Consider the following 15,166-nt stretch of genomic DNA (forward strand, 5'->3'; position numbering starts at 1 on the left):
AAACAAGCGCCTATTAGCCTCAGCAGGACTGCCTTTACAGATATTCATAAAAAACCAAAACGATTCACCACAAAATGCAACACATCACTAAATCTAACACGAAATGTTAATAATTTCTTTCTTTTATTTCATTTTACACGGCTACACTGGCTATTACACCGTGGAAAGCGGCCATTACAAAGTAAATAAAATAAAAAATTACAGCATAACTAGATTGCGGAAGAAATAAAAAGCCAGAAGTCGAATGTTGTGTTTTTTTTTGGTTTTTTTTCCCCCCACTGAATGCTCCACTTGGAATCGTTAGCAGTGGAATTTATTCTTAGCCTCATGTTTTTGCCATTGTTTTTCTTGAGGAATCCTACAGGCAGTAAATGTTTCAAACTATCAAGCATCTCTCAAGCAAAGGTATCTGGAGAACATTATTTTATTTTTTTATATTAAGCACGAATATGAAATGCATGGATATTAAAATATTTGACCAGAGAATACACAAGACCAGAACTTGGATCCTTAAAACATCCACTGAGTGTTTTTAAGTGTTGGAGAACCCTCTGTTTAAGGGAGCTCATGTGATTGTAACACATTAGGTGTGGTCAAATCAATTATTTGTAGCGTTGTTATGAGGAAAGAATGCACCGGTGAGCTCAGGAACACCAAAACACCTCGAAAACCACGGACAACAAATGTGGTGACAGGATTAGTAACTAAAAGGACCAGACGTGCCGTTGGTGTCGGGTTCCACTTGTTTTCATATACGTTACGCTATGCAACAAAATGACTGTATACAGAACTCTAAGCTTCACTTAAACTACAATGAGGATCAATTAAAAAAAATATATTATTATTATTATTATTATTATTATTATTATTATATAGGGCACACGGTGGCTTAGTGGTTATCACGTTCGCCTCACACCTCCAGGGTCGGGGGTTTGATTCCCACCGGGGCCCTGTGTGTGCGGAGCTTGCATGTTCTCCCTGTGCTGCGAGGGTTTCCTCCGGGTACTCCGGTTTCCTCCCCCAGTCCAAAGACATGCATGGTAGGCTGATTGGCGTGTCTAAAGTGTCCGTAGTGTATGAATGGGTGTGTGCGTGTGTATGTGATTGTGTCCTGCGATGGATTGGCACACTGTCCAGGGTGTACCCTGCCTTGTGCCCGATGCTCCCTGGGATAGGCTCCAGGTTCCCCATGACCCTGAAATGGATAAGTGGTATAGAAGATGGATGGATTATTTTATATATATATATACTTATTTAATTTTATATCCTACGAAATCCAATGAATTTAGCCTGCGTCCTGTGTCAATCTTGTAGTACAGACACCCCTGGATGTTCTTCCCTGTCTTCGTACTTGAACACTGATTACAAATCACTTGTCTAATGTCCTTCGTGGAAAGCATGAACTGTTTCTACAGTCGATCTGCAGCCACTCAGTTTGATCGTGTTCGCCAGTCCCTCCAGGATTTCGTGATTTTTTGCGATTGCAGAAGCAAACACAAAATCAAGCAAATTCTGCAATATTCAGAGGAGCTTATTATTATTATTATTATTATTATTATTATTATTATATTTATTATTATATTTATTTATTTATTTATTTTATATCCTACGAAATCCAATGAATTTAGCCTATGTCCTGTGTCAATATTCGGATGAGCTTACAATTTTATTTATTTATTTATTTTTTTCAAAATGACCTTGGGCCAAGACGTCATCATGTTACGTCATCACAACGTGCATTGAGCCAAAGACCTCTTTGATGATCTCCTTTACCAACAATCATCACAGCAAAAGACCGTGCGAAACAATTTTATGTAATTGCAATTTCCGCAAAAAAACCTCCCAAAACGTTGTCGCAAATTTTGAAGGAAGAAAAAAAAAAAAAGCCGCAGCAAAATCGAGCGTTTTTGGACAAAAATTGTCGCTGTTCGAAATATTTGCTGCAACCCACCTGGTTTTACTGAAGCCCCAAGTACTTAATGATACTTTTGAGTATTGCAAACTTGAACAAAGCCGTTTAGAAGGGTTCTCCACAGCGGGGAAACTTGAGACCAGAGCCTCCTCTGTCAGACCAGTTCAAGCTACAGCCTTTGAGACTGGACATCCACCGTCATACTCCAGCGCAAATATTTGGCGCACGTACACGATTCAAACGTAAAATAAACTATCCTAACTAATGGTTGTGCCAGATCCGTACATGCCTGCTAACACAAACGTCTTTCCCTTCTTGTTTTTGCAGAGATTGGGCCAGTTACCATAACCACAGACCCCAGGAAGTTCCAGACTGAGCTGCAGGAGCTCTATGTACAGGTGACTTGACAATGTATTTGTGTGACACAGAATACTCTACAAGGCAAGATACAGCGTCCTGCGTTTGTTTGCGCGTAGGCCAAATGCTGGATCCCGTAAATACGAAGCGCTTGGCAGCTCCCGAAGATCAATGCTGCGTTTCCCGTTCGAGGTGCTCTTTGTTCCACCCACGAGACCGCATCCTCGACCGGTCGAGGAGTGTTTCTGGCATCCGAGTGTGTGTTCTCTGCTCGATGCAACACAATTGAGTGTATTTGCCGCAAGACTGAGGACCTTTTGGCTGACAAAACGTGTTTAGTATCACGAAACACTCGATCTCTCGATCTGCAGAGCCATATAAATCGTTCGTGTTGGCTGGCGTCTGGAGCAGATGTTTGTGCGAAGTGTCTCAAGCGCGTGTTTCCTGAGGAAGCAACCAAATGGGAGGAAAAGAACGAATGCTCAGGCTATTAAAGCGGGATTTATAGTGTAGGTGTATGTCAGGGAGTGTGTTTTTGGTGGGAAAGGCCCCTCATATTTAATTCAGTCCTACAGAGAAGATTCCTTTTTTTTTTAATTATTTTTTTCTCCAGATGTTTTGCAGGTTTAAAGCTCGTGACGACATCGCAGTAAACAAAGAGAGATAACACACACGCATAAGGATCTGTGATGTGGATTTGATTTTATTTTCTTCAGGAACAAATAAATGCCATGAATGTAAACACACGAGAGGCGTCTGGTTCATCCTTCACCCAGTGACGAGTTTGATTATCCTCTAATGATGCAAATAATTATTCCCATGTGCACAAGAGCGCTGTGTAATTATTAGTAATTCTGAGCGCTGATTGACAGGGAGGCGGAGACTGTCCAGAGATGAGCATCGGAGCCATCAAGATCGCGTTGGAAATCTCTCTGCCAGGCTCCTTCATCTACGTCTTCACAGACGCTCGCTCTAAAGATTACAGACTGACCCACGAGGTCCTGCAGCTCATCCAACAGAAACAGTCTCAGGTACAGACACGGTTCCCTCCACCACCAACACTGCACCGGGTTACAGCCGCTTCTCTAATGTGGGGGTGTGTGTGTGTGTGTGTGTGTGTGTGTGTGTGTGCAGGTGGTGTTTGTGTTGACTGGTGACTGTGATGACAGATCACATATTGGTTACAAGGTTTATGAAGAAATCGCCTCCACCAGCTCAGGACAGGTGTTCCATCTGGACAAGAAACAGGTCAATGAGGTGAGATCTCTCTCTCTCTTTCTTTCTTTCTTTCTTTCATTCATTCATTCTCTTTTTACTCTTACTTATTTTTTTCTTACTTATTTTTTCTTACTTATATTTTTTGTTACATGCACCGTCTTTCTTTCTTTAGTACAGGCTTTCTTCTGTCTTATCATCATTCTTTCTTTCATTTATTCATTCATCCATCCATTCTTTCTTTCTTTCTCTTTTGTACTGTCTAATCGTCTTTCTTTTTACTTATTTTCTTTCTTTCATACAATGTCTTATCATCTTTCTTTCTTTCATTCATTCAGCTTTTCTTTCTTTCTTTCATGCTGTCTGTCTTTTTTTCTTTCTTTCATGCTGTCTGTCTTTTTTTCTTTCTTTCTTTCTTTCATGCTGTCTGTCTTTTTTTCTTTCTTTCTTTCTTTCATACTGTCTGTCTTCTCTTTTTTCTTTTTCATACTGTCTGTTTTTTCTTTCTTTCTTTCATACTGTCTGTCTTCTTTTTCTTTCTTTCTTTCTTTCTTTCTTTCTTTCTTTCATTCATACTGTCTTTTCTTTCTTTCTTTCATACTGTCTGTCTTCTCTTTCTTTCTTTCTTTCATACTGTCTGTCTTCTCTTTTTTCTTTCTTTCATACTGTCTGTCTTTTCTTTCTTTCTTTCTTTCATACTGTCTGTCTTCTTTTTCTTTCTTTCTTTCTTTCTTTCTTTCATACTGTCTTTTCTTTCTTTCTTTCATACTGTCTTTTCTTTCTTTCTTTCATACTGTCTGTCTTCTTTTTCTTTCTTTCTTTCTTTCTTTCTTTCTTTCTTTCATACTGTCTTTTCTTTCTTTCTTTCATACTATCGGTCTTCTCTTTTTTCTTTCTTTCTTTCTTTCTTTCTTTCTCTGTCTGTCTTCACCTGCTAAGCATAAATCTTATTGAAATAAGTGAAATAGTTTTTGGAGAACGGGCGAGAGATTTCTGACTGATCTAACAGAAGACCGGCGTGAGTCCTGTGATGCAGACGTCTTCCCCTCAGCTGTAATGCAGAGTGAAACTAGTACATGCATGTTCATACAGACTTTTATAGCCAGATCATTCGTGTGCTCGCGCTGCTGCTTTAAGGTTTGCACCATGAGGTCTGGTGAGGTGACGTACCTCAGGCTGGTAGCAAATAAGAGTTTCTACTCCCTGCAGCTCTAGTGCTCACGAAAATAAACTCGACATGACACTCAAACAACGCGAAATCAACCCGGTGTGGTCTTCTGGTGTAGCCCACCCCCCTCAAGGGCCAACATGTTGTTCTGAGATGCTTTTCAGCTCACCGCAGTTGTACCGAGTGGTTCTGTGAGTTACTGTAGACTTCCTGTCAGCTCGAACCAGTCTGATTATTCTCTTCTGAACGTTCTCATCAGCAAGTCGCTTCCGAACTGCCGCTCACTGAATGTTTTTCACTCCATCTCTGGAGACTGTCTTGCATGAAAATCCCCGGAGCACCAGAGTTTTACTGTCGAAACCCAAATTAGACAAAATCACCACTGCTGCTAACAACAACACGCTAGTATACAGCTGTTCCGTGTGCTTCGTTTTCGATCAGTGGTATTCCAAACACTTCCAGATTTGTGCAGTGGATGTGTTTTAAATCTGTTTGTGTGTAACTCTTGTAATGTGGCTCTGGTAAAACTCTAAGCGCTTGTCAAGACTCAATGTTCAGACCAGATGTGCACCCCGTTGTTGTTTTCTAAAACCCCCACAAACATCATGCAAATTTGTGATCCTGTCTTAACCTGCTGTAAGGTTGAAGTGTTTATCTATTCTTCCAAACAAGCAGCCAACATTTCCCTCCATGTGTGTTTGTAATTGTGTGTCTTTTGTCTGGGAAGGTACTGAAATGGGTGGAGGAGGCAGTGCAGTCCTCTAAAGTCCACCTGCTGTCCACAGACCACTACACTCCCGTCAGCAACACCTGGAGGATCCCGTTTGACCCCAGCCTGAAGGAGGTCACAGTCGCCCTGAGTGGTCCAGCCCCAAACATCGAGATACGCAACCCTCACGGTAGGTACAGGGTAGGGACAATATCCTCGTTTGGTATTAACGAGACACCTTTGTCCATTTTTGTGTTTCGGATGTGCGAGTTAACATCACGTCATCGCATCTGCTTCTATTGCGTATTCCTGTTCTAGTGCAGATTCATTCTGCTTTCCGTGTTTGCGTGAGGTGAATCGTTTTTCCTCTGAGTGGAATTGACTTTGACTCTCTTTTTGGGATCGACTCCTTCGATGTGAACCGAAAGCATCATGGCGACTTGATGACTTGGGACACACAGATATTATAGCCTGTTTACTTAGAAAATGAAACAATGTAGCATTTATCAATGCTACTGGATCAGAATAACCTAAGCCAGCTAATCGATAATGAAGTTCATCTGCAGATATTTTTATTATCGGATTTTATTTATTTTGTTGGTTGGTTGTTGCAGCCTTAAGGTACATTCACGCATACAGTGATTTATCGCTGCAAGTCGCCAGTCACTGTACAGTCACCAGTAGGCGTTCCTACTACTTGTTGCCATAGTAACATTTATCAGTGGGTGGCATTCCACTTTTGGCAACAAACTAGCATAGCGTGGCGGATCACTGATCACGTACGCGCTACTGTCTTCACTCCCATTGGTAGTCGCTGCACCAAGTCGCTCCAAATTTGCATAAAGTGAAACTTTTCTCAGCTTTGTTACGTCACTCGACACACCCACATCCAGTCAGCAAAGGTCGTTCTCGTTGTCACTCGTGTTGCCGGAAGTCTCCGTCTCTCATTGAAAATGAACGGTCTCCGGTCACTTTGCAAGCGTGAACGTAGCTTTAATGTCCGTCTGTGTCGGCTGAACGGAGGGCAAACAGCATCTCCGTGTGCCACGACCTACAAATACATCACGCCCGCTACGACCCCAGAACTGTGCGATGTTTGTTTCTCCACAGGGAAATTGATCGGGAACAAAGACGGACTGACCGAGTTGCTTCACATCCCCAACTCGGCCAAAGTTCTCAACCTCAAAGATCCAGAGCCAGGCATGTGGTCCATAAAGGTGAGCAACAAGCCACGCCCTCATCTCTGCAGAATAAAGCGTCTCGGTGTACTGTAAGCACGCGGAGCTTTGCTTTACTCAGTCGTTATCCGTTCCTTCGTCAAAGTTGATGAAGAAAATTGAAAATCATGAATTATGCCATGAATTAAATTGGGTTTGGTTATATAAACATGTACCAGATGTATTTCTGGAAAGATTGTTATCGATGTCTGTTCGGTCTCTTGAGAGTGAGTCGACGTTTGGGATCAAGCGCTCGAGTGATGGCGGAGAACTCGCGGCCAAAGCGAGGGCGCGTTAAGGACACCGTTTGACTTGCTGTACAGTAACAGAGGGATCGTTGCCCTCGACTCCTGTTATGAGAAAATTGCAGGATTTTTCTTTTTTTTTTGTAACCGATTGGGATTTTGTAACTCATTTGAATTTTAGTTAATTATTTTGCGTATTGCATTCTGCAGCAGTCACCCAGCCTCTAAACTTTGTCTCGGTGACCCAGTCTTTCATGCTTACTCTTATCCTCCCTGTACATTTTCTCCCTCTATCCTCCCATGACTTCATATGTTTATTTTTTTTCCTCCTCCTTTGTTTTTCTTCTCCCTCCTTGGATACTCCGTTTCGCACTGCCTCGGTTTCCCTTGTGCGGGGGGTGGGGGGGGTGGGGTTCTGTTTCTTGACAAACAATCTTAGTTGGTATGATCTAATTTTCAAGAGGCTATAGAACATGTTTTAAAATGTCTTTTACATTTAAAAAAAAAAACACCCAAAACACAAAAAGGTTTTCCTTTTATAGAGCATCCTTTTATATGGTCTAGGTATATAGTCTTCTTGTACTACACATAGCCCAGTTTTCCCAAAGATTAACAGGGGTTGGGGGGGGAGAGACTGTTAACTTAATAAATAAATAAATAAATAAATAAATAAATAATAAAAAATGTAATTAAACTTATATTAAAAAAGTATATAATAATAAATAAATAAATAAATAAATAAAAAGCTAATTCTCCTGTTTATCAATAATCTTCATCGGTAGATGCTTTTGTGAATCTTGCCTGATGTTTGTTGTGTATGCTTTTTTCCCCCCCCCCATTAAAGAACATTTTATAAAGCTAGAACTAGAGATTCTTCTTCACACTACATCCTTCTACCGAGCTCCCGGTCTCAGGATGTAGTTTCCCCATTTTGCTCGGTAACTTTGCGACTTTTATGTCAATATTTCTCCGTATTCTAATATCCAGATGGATACGGATACATTAAAAAACTTTTTCTTTTTTTCCCCTCAGCATTTTGGCCTTCCATCCATACTAAGTCTAGGTCTATTAAATTGTACCGTGTGGATGGGATGCAAGATATCTTATCATGCTTTTCATTTGCTACTTTGATTTGTCAGATTAATAAAACGATCCTATTGTTGTTTTTTTTTTAATTAATTCGATGCACTCTACTTAATATAAAGAAAATGGTCCCATGCTTTAAAGAATAAGCTGACCAGGTGTTCCTCTCACTTGGTGGGCTTACTTTACAGGGACAGTATGTTTTGAAATAATTAATAGCATTTATTATTGCCCTCAAATGGCATTCTATGGGTGTCGTATTGTGGTTTCAACTGACCAATAGACAGTGGTGCTGGAAATGTAGTTCTCCTTGTTGAGCAAGTACAAGAAAAACGGAGGTATTGGATGTTTAGACTGACTTTGGGTCTAGATCCTGCTCGGTAATAGGATTTAGAAGTAGCAAGAGTTAATCTCAAGTTTCTTCTGAATTTCTTTTGTTGATTGGGCGCCCATGATCCGTGGCAGTTGAACACGTCTTTTGCTTTTACGTGCACCTCCCTTTTTTTTTTTCTTTTTTTTAAAAGGTCTGTTTTTGCCTTTCACATCTCCTTACATTCTCCTGTATTCTTCTCTACTTCACCTGCAGGAGTAACCTCATAGGACCACTGACCTGGGTGATGACTACTTCTTTGCTTCATATGCCTTTTTTTTTTTTTTTTTTTATGGCCCTGTGATAATAGTTTAGGAAGGTTGTAATTTCAAAAGTATGCGAGCAGCCCTTAGGACCAGTTGCCATAGTTGTGCGTGGTGGGGTTGAAAACAAAGTTCTGAAAGCCCTCAACGTTAATGCAGTTACACAGAGAGACTTGCTCTGCTTGTCGAGAGAGAGAGTGAAAGAGTGAGCGTCAGAACAGTGCAGTGGAAATGTATTAACTGATCGTTAGGGGCTGTATTCAGAAGCGAGTCATCGTGCGTAGCGAAGATTTAATACTAAAACGACCTAAAATTGCACCGTTGTTTTGAAAAAAGCTTAAAGTCAGTGTAGCTTAAAGCTTAGCCTTTAAACTGGGGGCACTTTTTGTTTAGAGGTGAGTACAGAGAATTCACCAAAACATGGGCATTATGTTCTAATGATAGAATTAAAACTTAGTAAATAAAAAGCACCAATTTAGTATCAGCGTCATGAAACTGATAGATCTTTCATAACAGTTTTATGCAATCTGCTGCAGTCTATAAGCAATATTCTAGACTTCTATTTGATGCTTATTTCAATGCTTGACATTTTCTCAATCATGTATCATTTATAATACTTTCTTTTTATTTCTTTCTCTTGAACTTCCTGTTGCTTTTATGTTATCATATTACATTTGACTGCAAAGAAAAAAAGAAAACACGATCTGCTTGTTCGGTCCACGTGTTGTTTTTTTGTTTTTTCACGGTTAAAGGCAAGCACTCCTAATTTACTCATTTGCCACCCCCCCCCCCCATTCCGCTGTCACCTATCAGACATTAGCTTCCAACCAGAGCGGGTAAAGTCTGGCACATGCTTTCTCCAGAACGCAGCACAGCCGATTTTTTTTTTTCTTTCCTCTCTTGTACTCGAGGCCACAGATGGCTCCGGTATCATCGGAATTTCTGTACTTTACCATGACTTTCTAATAAACAAACTAAAGGTACGTTCACACACAAAGCGATTTTTATTGCTGCAAGTCGCCAGTCGCTGTACTATGAAGTCTCCAGTAGGTGTTCCTACTACTGGTTGCCATAGTCTTGCCGCTAAAATGAAACGTTCTAGAGGGAGAGCCATCTTATATATATATATATATATATATATATATATATATATATATATATATAAAAATTCCCCAGCGTATATATATGCACTTTACTAGATGAAGGAGAAGCGGTAAGCGCCAATTAGCTTAGCTCAGCTTATGGCCTTAGCGCGTTTAAAGCAAAATAGTAATAATGAAACACGCTCACTTTTTGTTGAAATCGAGCAAAATCCCAGGTGTAGCTCCTATCTCAGTGAGTGAGCGTCACCATCAGGGTGTCATTCACTATCTGTTCGATGGTGACCGGGAGCCTCTGTGTTTCCTGGGGGAAGCGTGCGGCTTGGTGCCACTCGTTCCCAGGCGCGGAAACAGCGATAAGCCATAAACGTCACCCAAGATAGGAGCTACACTGGGATCTTGCTCGATTGCAACAAAGTGTGTTTTATAATTGTTATTTATTTATTTATTTTTGCATTAAATGTGCGAAGACCGTAAGCAATGCCGAGCTAATCGGCTACTGCCGCAATGGCAAGTGGCTTCGGCTCACGTGCGCTGTACTGTCTTCACTCCCATTGGTAGTCCACAGATTTGTCCAGGAGTAATTGAACCACTTCTAAATATAATCAATTCTTCCCTAAGCACTGGCTATGTACCTAAATCACTTAAATTAGCAGTTATTAAACCCTTGATTAAAAAACCTGATCTTGACCCGTCTCAATTGTCCAGCTATAGACCAATATCAAATCTCCCCTTCATCTCTAAGATTTTAGAAAAGGTTGTAGCAAAGCAGTTATGCTCGTACTTAGATAGGAATAACATTCATGAAATGTATCAGTCAGGGTTTAGACCTCATCATAGCACAGAGACAGCATTAGTTAAAGTAGTAAATGACCTTCTACTGACCTACGATCAGGGTTGTGTCTCTCTGCTTGTGTTACTCGACCTTAGTGCAGCTTTTGATACTATAGATCACACTATTCTCCTTGATAGATTAGAAAATGTTGTTGGTATTAAGGGAACAGTCCTCTCCTGGCTCAGGTCTTATCTGACCGATCGTTATCAGTTCGTAGATGTAAATGGTGAATTCTCCATGCGTACTGAGGTTACTTTTGGAGTTCCACAGGGTTCTGTTTTAGGCCCACTGCTCTTTACTTTATATATGCTACCCCTAGGTCAAATTATTCGTAAACATGGAATTAGCTTCCACTGTTATGCTGATGATACACAGTTGTATGTTTCAGCGAAGCCAGAGGACAGACAGAAGCTTAGTAAAGCTGAGGATTGTGTAAAGGACATTAGACATTGGATGTTAACTAACTTCCTTCTACTTAATTCTGATAAAACAGAAATACTTTTATTAGGCCCACGTGTAGCTAGAAGTAATCTTTCTGATCACATGGTTACTCTGGATGGTCTTTCTGTTTCATCATGTGCAGCAGTTAAAGACCTTGGAGTGATTATTGACTCCAGCCTATCATTTGATGCTCATGTAGATAATATTACTAGGATAGCCTTCTTTCATCTCAGAAATATTTCTAAAATAAGAAACATATTGTCACTACATGATGCGGAAATACTAGTTCATGCATTCGTCACCTCTAGATTAGATTACTGTAATGCCTTACTGTCTGGATGTTCCAGTAGGAATATAAATAAGCTCCAGTTAGTCCAGAATGCAGCTGCTAGAGTCCTAACTAGAACTAGAAGGTACGACCATATCACACCGATATTATCAATACTGCATTGGCTCCCAGTAAAATCTCGCATTAACTATAAAATACTTTTATTAACCTATAAAGCACTAAATGGTCTCGCGCCACAATATCTAAGCGACCTTTTGGTTTTATATAATCCGCCACGCCTACTTAGATCAAAAGATGCAGGCTATTTGACGGTACCTCGAATAGTGAAGGCTACAGCAGGGGGAAGAGCTTTCTCTTATAGAGCCCCACAGTTATGGAACAGTCTTCCTATTAGTGTTCGGGACTCAGACACAGTCTCAGTGTTTAAGTCTAGGCTTAAAACGTATTTGTTTACTCAAGCCTACCCTGACTAGATTCTGTTCTACTACTTCGCAGTCATAATAATCTTTTTTCTCCCTCTCTCCTTTCGCCGAGCCCCACATGAATTTATGGAGATACTAGAGATCCAGATCCTTTCTGCCTCTGGATGGAGCTCAAATCTTCTCTAATTCCAGACTGCTGGGACTACGGCTGCTCCTAAGGCCATACAGACTTCATATAAATCCATAATGAACTTTTTCACACTATCTGTTGTTACCCAGATGAGGATGGGTTCCCTTCTGAGTCGGGTTCCTCTCAAGGTTTCTTCCTCTTAAAACATCTTAGGGAGTTTTTCCTTGCCACCGTCGCCACTCAGTGGCTTACTCAGTTGGGATAAATTTGCACCTTTAATATCTGTATACCATGTTGATATTTCTGTAAAGCTGCTTTGAGACAATGTCTATTGTAAAAAGCGCTATACAAATAAAATAAATAAATAATAATAATAATAGTCGCCGCACCAAGTCGCTGCAAATTTGCATAAAGTTAAACGTTTTCTCAATTGTCGCGTCGCTGAACACGCCTACATCTACTCACCAGCGGTCGCCGGAAGTCGGCAGCTCTCGTCGAAAACGAAAGGTCTCCGGTCGCTTTGCCGCTGCGAGTTGCTGTCTGCGTAAACGCACCTGATCATCGTCAGTCTTTGTGAGATTGTGAGTCTGACGAGACTAAACCACTCATGTGTCTATTGTGTTCATCAGATATGTACACGAAACAACACTGACGCATTCAAAAGAAATATTCTAATATTCAGCTGGTTGGTTTGTCAGTAATGGTGTAATTCATGTTGACTAACTTAACCCGATTGACGTTTGTTTTTTGTCCGTTTAAATATTCCGTTTGCATGAAATTTGATCAGTAGCCCTGTTTGACTCCATTCTCACCTCAGACGATCAGCGAGGGCCGGCACTCGGTCCGTATCACGGGCCTCAGCACCATCGACTTCCGGGCCGGATTTGCCAGGAAGCACACGCTGGACTTCAAAATGACCTCCAGCAGGCCTGTTCAAGGTTGGAAGGACTCACTATTTCCTCATTTTTACCTTAAACTGTAAAAACAGATCACTTCTTATTCTAATCCAAATGAACTCCCGGTGTTTTATGTATATTATACCGGTTAAACAATGTATTTATGATAAAGCACATTTTGGAAGGGGAAACCCCCCCCCCCCCTGCAATCATCAGTTAATGAATTCATTATTTAACAAACAATCTATCAGAAATGACTACAAATCATGAAAAATATATTTACAGTGCGAACATGAAAATCTTTGATGATCTGGGAAGCTGAAGTGCTTGTTAAAATCGATAGCTATCCTCTGCATTTAATGCGAGGCGGGCGATTCAGAAATGCACCAGGTGTTAGTCTGTGGTGTGATTACTGTAAGTGACTGACTTCAGATCCTGTAATATATCAGCCTCGTGGAGCGCAAAGGTGAAAGACGGGATGCTAAGCATGTCCTTAGCATACAACATACTCTTCCTTACAGTAATATAGTTTCGGTGTTTGGCGTCACTACATAATGATCTCTCTTTCTCTCCTTCTTACTCAAACACACACACACACACACACACACAGACATCCCCACCTTCATCCTGCTAAACACAACAGGCCTGTCCCGTCCTGCACGTGCCGATCAGCTGGAGCTCCTGAGCATCACTGGCGGCGTGATAAAGACGATGCCCATTCTCTACTATCCTGAACGCAAGCCGTATGGTATCTGGAACATCACAGACTTCATACCACCCGACGAAGCCTTCTTCCTCAGAGTGACCGGCTACGACCGAGACGGCTTCCTCTTCCAGAGAGTCTCCAGCGTCTTGTTCTCCAACATCATACCAGGTCAGAGCAACATATTACCGAGAGTCACGCTCACTCGGCACGTCGTAGTTCATCCGGGGCCGGGGCGGCTCAACAGTTAAGGCTCTGGGTTAATGATCAGAAGATCAGGGGTTCAAGCTCCAGCACTGCCAAGCTGCTCACTGTTGCGCCCTTGAGCAAGGCTCTTAACCCTCGATGTTCCAGGGGTGCCGTATCGTGTCTGTCCCCAAAATAAAGGCTTCTTCTTCTGTGTTAAAGCACAGTAAAGATCTTTGGAGAACATGCAGGATGTCGTCTCACAGCAAAGTAATAAATCATTTTCACATTCTAGAAATGTCTTTGTGTAACGTGATGCGATGTGGAATGTGATTTTGCCGCCAGACGCCCCGAAAGTGAGTATGCCCTCCACCAGTCCGGGTTACTACCTGCAGAAGGGTGAGCTCACGTGCCAGGTCGACAGTCTGATCCCCTTCACCGTACGCTTCAGCCGAGAGGGCAAGAGCCTGGGTGTGGACCAGATCTTCAGGTGCTTTTTATTACATTCTGATACAATACGTATTGATAAATATCAGAGCTAAACTATATATTTGAAGTTACTCTTAAGACCAAAGTTTTATTTAACCCCACCACCCCCATTTCACTGCTTTTGCTTTACTGAAACAGCGAGTCTTCCAATGTGTCATGGGAGATAGCTAAGGTGTCTCTGAAAGATGAGGGCTTCTATGACTGCATCGCCATCAGCAGCGCCGGAACTGGGCAAGCCCGGACCTTTCTGGACGTTTCTGGTGAGAACCGGTGACCAAACTGGGGAGAAAACCCGAGGGAAAAAATTGCTATTGGGTATCACAATATGCATATGTGGTTCCGTGAGATGTTTGGCGTTAAGGATGTTCTCAGACTTTTTTCCAACCCATTTAGTGTTTGGTCAGGTGTGAAAGCTGCACCCCAGGGAGCCAATGTCTGGTCCATTTAAAATGAATTCATGTGAAGCGTATACCACGTGTGAAAGCTGTTCAAGTTAAAAATAAAAATGAAAAGCCTGAAGAATATATGAAAGGACCTTCACTCGAAGCATCAACCCATGCCGTGCTCAAATGAGTTCGAATGAGCATCTCAAATCAAAGAAAATGTCATGATTAAGCTCTTCCCTGCATGAGAATCAGTCCTTGAGCTTTCAAGCCAAGTGTGAAATTGCCCCCAAATCCCCCCGCATCCAATCCCAAGCCAGAGGAGATCAGCATTCCCCGAGTGAAATTGGATGTGCAGTAACACTCTGATTTACTTCATGTTCACTCTAGCACGCACACATGTTGAGCAAGCAAGGTCGAGTCTTAGTTCAGCGTGGGCGAGTATGTTCTCTTAGAGCTGGTATTAAAATATGTGGAAACTTTTTTTTTTTTTCTTTTTTTTTTTTTTTTTGGTCTTTGTAGGATGCTATGAAGATAAAGATGGGTTTTCTCAAGAGTTGCTGCATAAGCTCACAGAGTATTCATTTAGCAGAAGGACATAGTGTACGCTTGGGCTCGTCAGGACAAAATGCTTTCAGAAACCTGACTCCACATCATCCTCGTCAATGCTTCTTTAAACCGACAAACCCTTTTCATTGGTCCACAAAAAGCCGCTGAATTACTCCATTTGAAACCCCAGTAGAAAGGCTTTTG

General features: G+C 41.5%; 1 protein-coding gene across 2 annotated transcripts in view; it reads left to right on the forward strand.

Annotated features, from left to right (window-relative positions):
- Positions 1–15,166, forward strand: part of hmcn1 (hemicentin 1) — a 105,251-nt gene that overhangs the window by 20,458 nt on the left and 69,627 nt on the right. For both annotated transcript variants that reach the window (XM_053644977.1, XM_053644987.1), the window contains exons 2-10: positions 2,240–2,310; positions 3,142–3,300; positions 3,404–3,526; positions 5,380–5,551; positions 6,472–6,578; positions 12,574–12,694; positions 13,263–13,526; positions 13,887–14,031; positions 14,169–14,290. In XM_053644977.1, coding sequence (XP_053500952.1) covers positions 2,240–2,310; positions 3,142–3,300; positions 3,404–3,526; positions 5,380–5,551; positions 6,472–6,578; positions 12,574–12,694; positions 13,263–13,526; positions 13,887–14,031; positions 14,169–14,290 — 1,284 coding nt within the window. The remainder of the gene's footprint in view (positions 1–2,239; positions 2,311–3,141; positions 3,301–3,403; positions 3,527–5,379; positions 5,552–6,471; positions 6,579–12,573; positions 12,695–13,262; positions 13,527–13,886; positions 14,032–14,168; positions 14,291–15,166) is intronic.

This window comes from Ictalurus furcatus, chromosome 2, assembly GCF_023375685.1.
Source record: "Ictalurus furcatus strain D&B chromosome 2, Billie_1.0, whole genome shotgun sequence".
Lineage (NCBI taxonomy): Eukaryota > Metazoa > Chordata > Actinopteri > Siluriformes > Ictaluridae > Ictalurus > Ictalurus furcatus.